General features: G+C 31.3%; 1 protein-coding gene across 3 annotated transcripts; it reads left to right on the top strand.

Annotated features, from left to right (window-relative positions):
• The first annotated feature begins 1,754 nt into the window (after positions 1-1,754).
• On the top strand, positions 1,755-8,972 carry LOC115958296 (homeobox-leucine zipper protein MERISTEM L1-like). 3 transcript variants are annotated; one of them, XM_031076700.1, is made up of 11 exons: positions 1,755-1,871; positions 2,081-2,229; positions 2,401-2,482; positions 2,985-3,560; positions 3,651-3,755; positions 4,817-5,017; positions 5,094-5,265; positions 5,415-5,686; positions 7,086-7,181; positions 7,277-7,616; positions 8,572-8,972. In XM_031076700.1, exons 2-10 carry the CDS (start codon positions 2,087-2,089, stop codon positions 7,610-7,612), a joined length of 1,983 nt encoding a protein of 660 aa, XP_030932560.1. In that variant the 5' UTR covers positions 1,755-1,871; positions 2,081-2,086; the 3' UTR covers positions 7,613-7,616; positions 8,572-8,972. The 3 variants fall into 3 exon arrangements, with proteins under 3 accessions (XP_030932560.1, XP_030932562.1, XP_030932561.1); XM_031076702.1 differs by having other exon boundaries at positions 2,997-3,560; positions 8,572-8,785; XM_031076701.1 differs by lacking the exon at positions 8,572-8,972 and having other exon boundaries at positions 7,277-7,621.
• Positions 8,973-12,665: the final 3,693 nt, after the last annotated feature.

Genomic DNA, 12,665 nt, shown 5'->3' with positions numbered 1-12,665 from the left:
TATGATGGCAAAAATTATCTCATCTGGATATTATTGCATTTCAAGTGAAAAGGTGCAATCCATATTCCATTTATATGGATCCAATCTAAAGCCTATATTACATTATTAATTCTACAACTACAATTTTTTTTTTTCTTTTGGCTCGTCTTGATTAACATTTTTAGGATCCTTTGAAGTTTGAAGGGTTTATCCCAACCTCGACCATATATTGAAGTGATAATCAATAATTGGTTAAAAGCAGGCCAATCTTCTATGAGATTTTTTCCTTGAGAAAATTTTCTATGAGATTGACTAGTGGCGGCTTCAAAAATTTTTTTTAGAGTATTCCTTAAAAAGCAGAAATTACACAATCTAATAAAAAGAGAAATTCATATATTGACAACAACAATAATTAAAAAAAACGCACAAATACATAAAGTTTACAATTTCCTTCTATGAGTTTTCATATTTTGAAATCGTTGCATGATAGTCTCATTATCAATGCTACAAGCTACATCATTTTCAATGTACATAACCAAGCAATGTTATAAGTTTTGGGCTTGCTATGTTATAACATTTTTTTTTTTTTTCACACTTTAGTTCAAAATTTTTTTTTTGGGGCTTTTTCTTTTTGCTTGAAAGCCTCAATATATTGTTCAGTAGAACAAATTATGGAGTAAAATTTAATTTTATGACATAAAAAAAACTGAGAGTGTTTGCAAAATTTTTTTGAAGGGTAGACAAATATAAAATTTTAAATTATTATATATATTTAAAAAAAAAAAATTCAGGTTTGGGTGGTCCTGTGACCACCTTAGCCTTCAAGTGCCATCGCCCCTGAGATTGACAAGATCTAATTTGACGGTAATTATTTCTTGTACAAACAGAATTCAAATGTAAACTTAAAATGAATTTATTTATTCTCTAATTTGAGAGTATTTTTTTGAAAACTAATTTGAGAGTATTAATTTGCAACATATCTGGTATAAAAAAATTGATAAAGTTTAGTTCTAAATATGTTTGGAGCCGACTAGTGACTAATACAAATGTGACACTTGTATCAATCATGTGCAATGCACAAGATTCACTTAATTTAACTAACCAAGTGACTTATGTGCAAGTGTCATCTTTCTATTGATAGTTAGAGCCAAAAACTCTAAATATTTTCAGAGTCAGATCCTTTTCCAAAAACAAAAAACACAAATTTCTGCATTTATATTAGGAGTGCGTTTGGATTGGGCGTTTTCGCCCAATCCTGCGTCTGCGTTTTTTTTTTTTTTGTTTTTTTTTGTTTTTTTTTGTTTTTTTTTTTCACGCGTTTTGGGTTTGCGGCTACTGTTCATGTACTGTTCAATGAACAGTAGCCGCAAACTTTGACTTTTCAAATTTTTTTGACCAATCACAACACATCGTGTACTGTTCACGGACCCACAAATTTCACTTTTCAGCAACTTTTTCATTAAAAATGGGTCCCACGATACTATTCACACATTTAAAAATTATTTCGCTACAGTATTTTTCAGTTTTCAGTTTCAGTTTTCAGTTTTCAGCTGTATCCAAACGGACCCTAGGTCTCACGGAAATTCCATGTAATTTGTGGTGAGATTGTCACATTTCCACAATCACATATCACCTGAAGCCCGCACTCTCATGAAGAGAGAGAGAGAGAGAGAGAGAGAGAGTATTGCTACACGACTCTTGAACCTACCAATCACAGAGAAACAAATAGCCACGTAAGCCACACACTGCCTTTCACCTGGCAGTGCACTCAGCCCAACAAGTGCAGTCTCCGGACCATGTCTTTATCTTCAATCAATTGCCAAAACCTCATTGATATGCACAACTCAAACACAGAGAAAGAGAGTGGTCGGTTACTTTGAGAATTATCATCTGTATGTACAATATCTAACATAAATTTTTCCTTGATTTTCTCCACTTTTTTTTACTGATTCACCCATGTGTATTTTGTTAATGTTTTCTTGTTGATCATGTTATAGTCTTTCTCATTTGATGCTGTTTTTCTCTCTCTCTTTTTCCCTGAATTATTCAATTGTAAGTAGTATAAGAAATGATAAATTTTGATATAGTTTATATGTTACAGCTGAACATGGCTGGGGTCGGACCATCAGATAGTGATATTCAGAAGAGTGAAAACAATGATCCCATGAACAATACGGGGAATGAGATCTTTGACCATGATATGGATGATACTAGTAACGCCAGGGTTGATCATGAACTCGAACCTCTAAAGTAGGTCCTTTTAAGGTTTATGGAGATGGAGAACATGCATATATTTAATATTGTTTTTAATGAATTTTTTGTTTTTTTTAAAATTTTTTTTTTTATTGATGTTGTGGGTATCATTTTAATTGATGTATATCATTTTGATTCTAAAGGTTTTAGTGTTTTTGGTTTGTACAGTGTTGTGGAAGAGTCTACACATGCAGGTGATAAGATGGAGAATGACAACAATCTAGGGTTTGAGCCTGATCTGAATCCAAAGGTAAATGGATTTATGTATAGCTAGCAGGTATGAGATCCTTGAGAGAACCCTAAAGCCAAAACATTTGAATTAAATATTTCAGTCTCATGAAAAAACCCTACAGTAGAAGCCCCATGAAACTTGGGTACACTCATGGAATTTCTAATGTGTGAGGAGAAAAAAAAAAAAAAAACCCTAAAACCTGCAAGTCTAGGTCATGATATGATAATTAGACAAGTCAACATCAAGGTACTTTTTGTAAAATTATATTTAGCTCTCGTTAGAAGTGGGGTTTCTTAATCTGGGTTCTTTGACTTTCCATGAGATTGTCAATAAAAGGGAAAAAAAGAACTGTCATAATGTTCAGGTGTAGTTTTCATCTGGGTCTTCTCTTATTTTGCATCTGAACCTTATTTTCATTTTCTTTCTCATTTTTCTGTCAAGAGATTTTGGATCTGTAGCAATTTAAGTAATGGTTGATGTATCTCATTAACTACTAATGTTCATACCCTTTTTTTAAAAGCCCCAATTACAGATTAATGGCGGTTCACAAAACAATGAAAATGCTGGTTCCCCTCCATTATCTCCAAGAACTCCTCAGTCTCCTCCCTGCAATGATTGCTCATCACCTGACAATTACCTCTCAGATTGTGGTTCATCCTCAAGTGTTGGAAGCAATTTTCAGCGAGCAAGTGACCTTCTTATGGCAGTCTCAGTGTCAGCTGATGTATACAAGATGAAAATCACTAAGCTTGTTGTTGCAGCCATGGAAGAGTTAACAAAAATGGCCCTTAAGGGAGAACCTTTATGGCAACTCCAAAAAAATGGAAAAACTGAACTTCTAAATGACGTTGAATACATGCGGCAATTTGGGCATGTTGATGCCACATTGAAGGAGATAATGAAAATGGTTGAGGTGAGAGAACCTCCTCAATGGATGCCAAGCTTAGACAATACTTCTGAGTGCTCGTTTGAAAGTGGATACAAGCCAATTTCATGTAACGTACATGAATCAGAACCCCTTCGTATTGAAGCTTCACGTGAAACCAGTCACGTTAGAATGATTCCAATCGGTCTTGTTGAAATGCTTATGGATTTGGTAAGTTTCTGTTTATTTCTCTCAATTAAAGAGTTCAATTCAAGTTTGATGAAGCATGGATATTAATTTTTTACCTCGTTTGATAATCAGAAGCAGTGGTCATTGGTATTTTCCAATATTGTTTCAAAAGCAATGATACTAGGAATCTTGTCATCAACTGGAAAGGAAGGAAACTATGATGGAACTTTGCAAGTGGTAATATATTGTTTAAGCTTTGTACCATTTTGAGTGTTTGAATTTTATGAATATTAGTATACGTTTTTAATTCAAGCTTTTAACTTTTCAATACGACTAATCAACCCTATGTTGGGATAGAGAGAGATCAAAGAGGGGAGTGTGATTGTTAAAGCACATTTATTCAATATCTAATCATTTTATGACTCATTGTCAATCATAGTGTGTGTATATATATATATATATGTTTAAGTAAAGTTTCTACTTTTTCTCAAAATGATTTTGAGTACAATTAATTAGGTTAGAGGGGGAGGAGAGGGTAGGGACATATTTATTCAATATCCAATTATGGTATACATCTAACTGAAGTTTCTACTTTTTAGAAGTGATTTTGACTACATCTAATTAACCCTAGGTTGGGATAGAGCGAGAGGAAAGGGTAGGGTTTTATTTAATATCCAATCATTGTAGTAATACAAGCATAGTAAACATTTAAGTAAAGTTTCTACTTTTTCAAAAAGCAATTTTATATACAGCTAATTAACCCTATGTTGGGATAGAGGGAGGGTGATAGTTAAAGGACAAATTGACCAATTTCTTGCTGATTTTCCTATTAGAATTGAGCATTCTTGAGGTTCTAATAAGTTGACATTAATAAACATTTTTCTAACAAAAAAGTATCATCTATTCTAACAAGATCATCGCCAAATATCTAGTTTCCTATTTAGATTAATGAATGTATTAATTTGAAGTTGATCACCCATATATTGCCCAGCTTCTTATTTTATTAGTCTCCAACATTCTCTTGGGGAACTATAATCTTCATAAATTTAATTCTGAAAGTTCTTTTTGTCTAGTTGCTAGATGCATAATAGTTCAAAAGTTATTCTGCTGCTAGATTTTGTGAGGCAATAGTAGCGTTTCTCGACACACGTCCCAAATCCCTTTGCTATTTGTTTCCCATCTTGCTGAGTCATTTACATACTAAATTTTGATTCTTTTTTTCCACATTTATGAGAGATCTTGCATATACCATCATTGCTGTTTTAAGAAAAGTTTCTAAACCTAATGTTCTAAACCAGATGACAGCAGAATTTCATATCCCTTCACCACTTGTTCCAGTTAGAGAGAGTTATTTTGCAAGATACTGCAAACAGGTAGCCCCCGGGACCTGGGGAATCGTTGATATATCTTTAGAAAAATTATTCTCGTATCCGTCAGTTACCTTTCGGAGAAGACCATCAGGCTGCTTAATTCAAGAAATGCCAAATGGGTACTCTAAGGTGATACAACTTCTTTAATCAAGCTTGGTTTAGTAACATTCAATTTATAGCTGAGATTTTCATCTATAATTATTAGGTTATATGGGTTGAGCATGTGGAAGTGGACGATGGATCAGTGCACAAGCTTTTTCAGCCACTAGTGGCATCTGGTTTTGCATTTGGTGCAAAGCGTTGGGTTAACAGCATAGTTCAACAATGTGTAAGGCTTGCAACTTTAATGGCTAGAAGCACCTCCACCGATACTGGAGGTAAAGATATCCACTTTGTTACTTGCTATTAATTGAAGAGGACCATATATCCAATATCTAAATCTCCTCTATTCCTCTAACTATAAGATCAGTTTTAGCAATTGAATTTGAGCTAAATAATTAGCAATTCTCATTTTCTTATTGAACAGTACTAATACCACAATATGGAAGAACAGGGCTGCTGAAGCTCTCTGAAAGAATGATGAGAACCTTTTGTATTGATGTTTGTGCTTCTGCATCAAACTTATGGATGCCTATACCTAGATATGGGGCTGAAGATATGAGGATCATGACCAAATATAGCAAATATGAACCTGGAATACCTCCTGGTCCATCAGTAGTTTTTGCTACTTCTGTACAGATTCCAGCCTCGCAAAAAAGAATATGTAATTTCCTCCAACATGCTAATTCTCGAAACAAGGTATAGTCAGTTTTAATGCATTGAACACCTGCGTTTCTGGCATCCCTTGCTTGCAAATTTGCAAAAAAAAAAAAATTTGATTCAATGGAAGGTAGAGATATACCACTTGGTTTAGGGAATGAGCCAATTTGTAGAAACCTCTCTTAATTACAAACCTTTTTGGGAAATTATTCCTAGGGTATATACTCCCTGAATTCAATAATTCAATGTTGGGAAAATTAAACCCTATAATTTCATAAATTAAACTTTGATATTTAAATTGTTGCAAATTAAAGTCTATAGTTTCATTATTTCAAAGCTTGAACTTTTAGAAATGTATCAATTTAAACTCCTAATTAAATAGAAAAGTCTAGGATTTATATTGATTCGATTTTAAAGTTCCAGGTTTCAATTTGAAACTAATTAAACTATAAGATTTAATTTGTAACAACCTTAATTTGCAAGGTAATTTGAAATTTTTGATACAATAGGCTTTATTTTTAAATCATGGATATTTATAATATAGAATATATTTCTAATAAAATTTTCCCTTCAATTTTTAATATGAATATATATATATATATATATATATATTTTGGCATACAAATGTTTAGTTACAACATAAATAATTAATGAATCCCATACTAATACATTACTCATACTAGGACACCATCACTAATTATATTAACTCATACTAGGATAGCATAAACAATGATAACTAATTCTTAGTCTCAAAATTTTAGAAGTCAATTGTGAATTCTCAAAAGATTAGTTAAGGTCAGCCACATTTATTCTTTTTAACCATCTTTAAGTAAATTTCTTCATTTTAAATTACATTTATCATTATGCAAAGTAATAAAAAATAATGAGAACATATAACATACATAGCTTAACTTTGTTTCTTATGGTAGATGTTGGCACATTTTATCATCTTTTAAACATCAAATAGAAGACACCTTTCATTTTGATAGGATAATACTTTCATTTGGTTTTGTTAATTATTTTCCGGAAAGAGTACATATCTCAAGTAATTTGCAAAACAAAATTCTGCTTTGTATTTTTCTTGGAAAACCATATCTATCTCTTCCTGCTGGTAATGCTAGTTAACCAGACTTAAAATAAAATACCAAGAATGGAGTTCTGGATTACTGAGTTGATTACTTGCATGTGAATACTCTTCATGTAGCCTAAATTCATTATATGATAGCAATATAAACAAAGCATTCATTGGCACCTATTGAATGAGCAAAAATCACATAAATTCATTTGACATAAACTTAAAGTTGTGGCTTAAAAGGGTTTGTACAATAAGTAATAACAAAGTACCTCAATGTATCAAAAATTTACTTTTACTAACTTTGTTAATACCAAGTTTCACACAATGATCTTGCTTCCAATCTGTTTGTAACACAAATTATAGTGGGATATCCTTTCGTACGGATACAGAATCAAAGAACTTGCATACATTATTAATGGCGAGGATCCAGGAAACCGCATTTCTATAATCCAAGTGATTGTAAGTAGCAGATGCCCCTTTTGATTACCTACCTCATAATCCAATGTTTCAACCAAAATTTCCATGTCTTTATCAGCAGTGTTTCTTAATTACAGGATACGCCAGTTCTGTATTTGCAAGAGAGTTACAGTGACACAACAGGCTCCTATGTAGTTTACGCACCAATGGATGCTTACGCCATGTCCATTGTGTTAAATGGCGGAGACCCAGATACTGTGGTTATCTTGCCCTCAGGGTTTGCTATCCTCCCTGATAAGCCAACACCAGAGGGAGAAGAAAATAGTGCAAGTCTTTTGACACTTGGATTCCACATAATTGATGGTGCATCAACCAAGAACTTCATCCCTTCTGAATCAATAGATATGATGCATCAAATCCTCGCCGAAACTTCCTTCTCGATTATGACTGCTATGATATCACCAAAACATTAAGCTGGTAAGTTCATATTTAGAAATTGTTGTACTACAAATATGTATATAATAACTCCCTTAATAATCAAACCTGTAGCTACAAATATGGTTTTAAGTTTTTAATCAAACCTAGACCATTTGTTTGTATCTAAATATTCATGGCTTCTATTATCATATAATAATATCTCCCTAATGCTTCTTCTGTCGAGGTCTAGGTTTTTGTTGCCTAGCTTTAACTTGTATATTCCAGGGTTTTGTATATACTGAAGGGTTCCCAATTTTTTTCTTTCAAGGTTTAGGTTTGATGTTATTGCTTTATGTTGTTCTTAATTGTTATCAATTGATATCGAATTCTAAGGACTCATACCTTGTTAAAGAAAATGTGCAGCAGAAACTAGGCTTCTTATTGTAGCAAGAAAATACAACACAATTGAGAACACCAGTCAGGACAATGCTCTTCTTTCATTTCATTTGAAATAGAGAGAATCTATTTCCTAGTCTAGATTTAAATTTTACAAATCTATACTGTATGTGATATCATGTCATTGTAGATAAAAACAAAATCTTGACTGAACTTGAAAATAAGGAGAGAATTCTATTGATAAATTTAGCTTTATATGTTAGAGTTGAACTTATTGCACACAAACTGTTACACAGTTTCAAAAATCGTGACTTTAACTGAAATTGCTATTTCAATTACTTTTGAAAGTATCTAAAACTATACAAAATAATTTATGTCTGTAAAATAAACTCTACTCTATGTTTTTATGCCAGCAAACGTTTACCACATACTTTGTGATCAATATCCTCCTTTCTCCAATTAAACCCTAGCCTTCAAGTTGAACATCAAGGAAGAAAAATGGACCAGAATTTTCTTGATGACCTGTAGTTTTTGAACTAATATTAGTTTACGTTCATCAATGTCTTACACCTGGTGCAGTGTCATTCTGGTTGACCTATTGTTCTCGTTGTCATTGCAGTAAGAAAGAAAAGCGGGGAGTGGAGCAAAGGGTAACAAAATATATGTAGAAGACTTTAGTTATAATGCATCTTGCACACCTCCCTTATGAAAGTAGAGGAAGTATAATGAAGAGCTCGTTGTTGTAACAAAATATATGTAGAAGACTTTAGTTATATTTATCATTGTTGTTTGTAAGTTGTAACTTTGTATCTTGCTGTGTTCAGCACTATAGACATTGCTGTATAACTTAAAGCTGTTGTTAATAGCTTTTCTCCTTTATATCTTCTGCCTGTGGAGCAAATGATCTCTCTCGCATAAATTTATATAAGGGAAAATATTAGTATACACACTATATAATAGAGTGGGTATAATAAACACTACCCTTTAGATAAATAATTATTTTAATAGCATGAGATTAATATTTATTCTTCCATATCATATCATGTGAAAGTTAAAACATGATAAGATTTAATAAATATCCTATCATGTGAGATTCATTGTTGATCCCAACATGTGAGATATATATGGAAGAATACAAATACGTGCAAAAGTATCGTTGTCGTTATTATGATGATCATTATTATTGTTTTATTATTATCAATATATAGTTGTGATAAACTGAGGTAAGTTCTAGTAAGTTTACCTGCTAAATATTTTATTATTGAACAAAAGACTTAAAATCAATTCAAACTTAAACCACACTAAAAACAGAAAATGTGATATCTTGACTTTATGATAAAAAACAATTATCATAAAATTGAAGTTATTGCGGTTCAATACTATAATACCTATCAAAACATTATTGTTTTTTTTTTTTTTTTTTTTTTTTTGAGGAAAAAAAAAATTATTGTTAAATTTACAAGCCATTGGAAAGGTTACCAAATCAAGGATTGATTTCTTTTCCTTTTAAAAAAAATGACACAAGAATCACATGATTTTTGCTGTGAATGTAGAATTTTATATCCTTGTATCATGTGTAAACCGTTATATTAATGGAAATATATGGTAATGGGCACATGTGATGGCACGCCTCTACCTTCTATATTGTGCTTCACTCCACGAATGAGAAAGGTTTCCAGCTTAATCCATGCATAAATACAGTGCATATCTGATATCTCATATGTTTTTGATCCTTTTTCTCCTCCTTGCAGCCAATTCCATACTAAACAGTCTTCTAGCGATAGGCATGCGCATTGCCTTAAATTATGTAAGTAAAATATCATAATTAACATATAGGCATCCTCTTCTAGCGATAAACAAGCTGTTCTGTGAGACAAGCTTCCAGACACACTTCCAAACACGGTAAAAAATTTCTAACACTGCATTAGATCAAATTTCTTCAGTTATATAAAAATAATAAATCGTTAACAATAATAACTAAGCAAGGAAAAACCACAAACAAGAAGTACACAGTACTTGAATCTGTGCATTGATATATACTATTATATAGTAGTTGATGAGTACTGGGTAACCACAGTTGAGGTTTGAGTTGAATTTGAGTGCATCCCTGCAATTAATAGTGTGAAAAGAACGTCAGTTAATCATTAAATAGTAACTATATTAACCATTTAACAAAAAATAATGTAAATAACGCAAAGAATTAAGCATTTTCTTAGTCCTTGTCCTTATTGAAGCACTTCACCATTTCAAGCACATCCCCATCTGTGGCAAGGTAATACTTACAATCTATAGTATAACGTTAAAAATAAATAAATAAATAAATAAAAGACCTATAGGAATTAGGATACTGAGATATTCTAAATCTTTAGCCATTGTTTGAATGTCAACATAAAAAATAAAAAAAATGTGAACTAGTTTCCACATTACCTAAATTACAATCATTCATTCCATTCATTTCACATACTTACTGATGGAAATTGGACAAAATGGCCCCCATGAAACATCATAAACTATAGCCCTATGAAACATACAGACGGAACACAATTATATAAATAAACAACCAGTATAAAATAAGCAAAATGCCTACATTGCATACCATAAAGGCATAAAGCAAACATGCATTATAAAACAGGATATTATAATACGACAAGTAGCTTTCAATTGTACCAGGCAAAAAGATCTTAGGACATTATTTACCTTCTTCTTCTTCTTTTCCTTTTTCTTGAAAAAATAATGTATATATATATTGATGAACTGTATATATATATATATATATATATATATATATATAGATATAGAAGAAGAAGAAGAAGAAGAAGAAGAAGAAGAAGAAGAAGAAGGTAAAAAATATATATTTCGTTAAAAAAATTTTGGTGTGTTACCCGGATTATTGACTAGCGTATATACATTCTGGAAAATTTTGTACATACAACATATCTTGTCTAGGAAAATTTTAGGAAATGCTATATTTTTTTTCCATGTCTTTTAACTACTTTATTACCTAATTCAATTTCATGTTTCTACAAAAATATATACACGAATTGTTTCTGGATTATAATTAGAAACTACCTTTGCCCAGATCCACCTCACAACAATAACTCACCCCAACCACCTATTACTATAGGTGGTTTTAGGGTCTGTTTGGATACTGCTTATTTTGTTGAAAATTGAAAACTTATTGTTGAAAATACTGTAACAAAATAATTTAAGTTATGAACAGTGCCATAGGACCCAAGATTTACCTAGAAATCTATGTTTTCACAAGTTTGATTGGGTTATGAACAGTGTTGTGGAACCTAGCCAAATACACAAAACGCAAAAGAATTTCTAGGCAAAAGCACACTTAAGTCTTTTAGATAGGTTTCTTATTAAAAGAAGTGGATACCTGAATGGCAAGCATGCACCTACTACAAACTTAGCATGCACCTACTACAAACTTAGAATATGCATTCAACTAGTAATTTATATTATCTTATCCATTACCACCACTTATGCAGTAATATGTAAAAAATTAGTTTAAAAAATCATTAAAAGATATATTTATTAATATATACATGCAAATTGATAACACTCAACTAGATAAAACATGTCTTCCTTCTCAAAAAAAAGAAAAAAGAAAAAAAGAAGAAGATAATACATGTCTTAACCATTGTCAACTGCATAATCCAAATTAATGTTACCTCATCTTTTATCAACTTGCCAAATCAACTTTATAGCTAGTTGCCTATTCTCCCAAAAACACCAATTTAAAGGCGATCTTAACCATTGTCAACTGCATAATCCAAGTTAATGTTACCTCATCTTTTATCAACTTGCAAAATCATCTTTATAGCTAGTTGCCAATTTAAAGGCGATATGTTTTGTTTGTTGAACTCAACAAGATTTGGACCAATCTCATAAATTTTCATAAACTTAAAATAAATTCACATGTTTATGCCGATTTGAATTGATATAATAATTCAACACAATTCATATGATATACACGCATAAATTGTACCATATATGAGCAACACAAAAATTGTATCATACAAGAGCATCCTCATTTAAGAACAAAATTTAAGTATAGTACTTAAATGTCATTCTTTAAATTTTCCTTTTAGGATTCAGCTATGTAACTTTTTTCTCAGGAGACGGAAGTGTAATTTGAATACAAATCCTTTGCACCATTTTTTGTATTCTACTTTATATTCCATCAATCATAACTTACTATGTATTTGTTTAACTTTCTTTATAAAATAGCCGAAGTTCAAAATAGAAAAAAATAAACACATGACAAATTGTGATTGGTGGAACACAAAAAATTGTACAAAGGATTCGTATTAGTATATTTTAATTAAGTACAGCTGAATCTTAAAAGGGAAACCTAACGATCAGAACCTAAATATAAAATAGCCAAAATTTTTTTAAAAAAATAATAATAATAACAAATTATAATTGATGGAATATAAAATGAAACACAAAAAATTGTACAGAGAATTTGTATTCGTGTATTTTTAGTTAAGTACATCTAAATATTAAAAGGGAAACCTAATAAACAAAACCTAAATACTGTACTTAAATTTTGCCCCTCATTTAAACCATACAATATCTATCCTTTTGCTCTTGAATTGATATGTATCTTATTTGTGTATCATATGAAATTAACAACATTTTTGTAAACAATGAAGATGAAAGGTAGATACGTTTATAAAAATAAAAAATAAAAGCCCGAAA

This window comes from Quercus lobata, chromosome 8, assembly GCF_001633185.2.
Source record: "Quercus lobata isolate SW786 chromosome 8, ValleyOak3.0 Primary Assembly, whole genome shotgun sequence".
NCBI classification, from domain to species: domain Eukaryota; kingdom Viridiplantae; phylum Streptophyta; class Magnoliopsida; order Fagales; family Fagaceae; genus Quercus; species Quercus lobata.
This window is presented reverse-complemented; position numbering and strand designations above follow the sequence as displayed.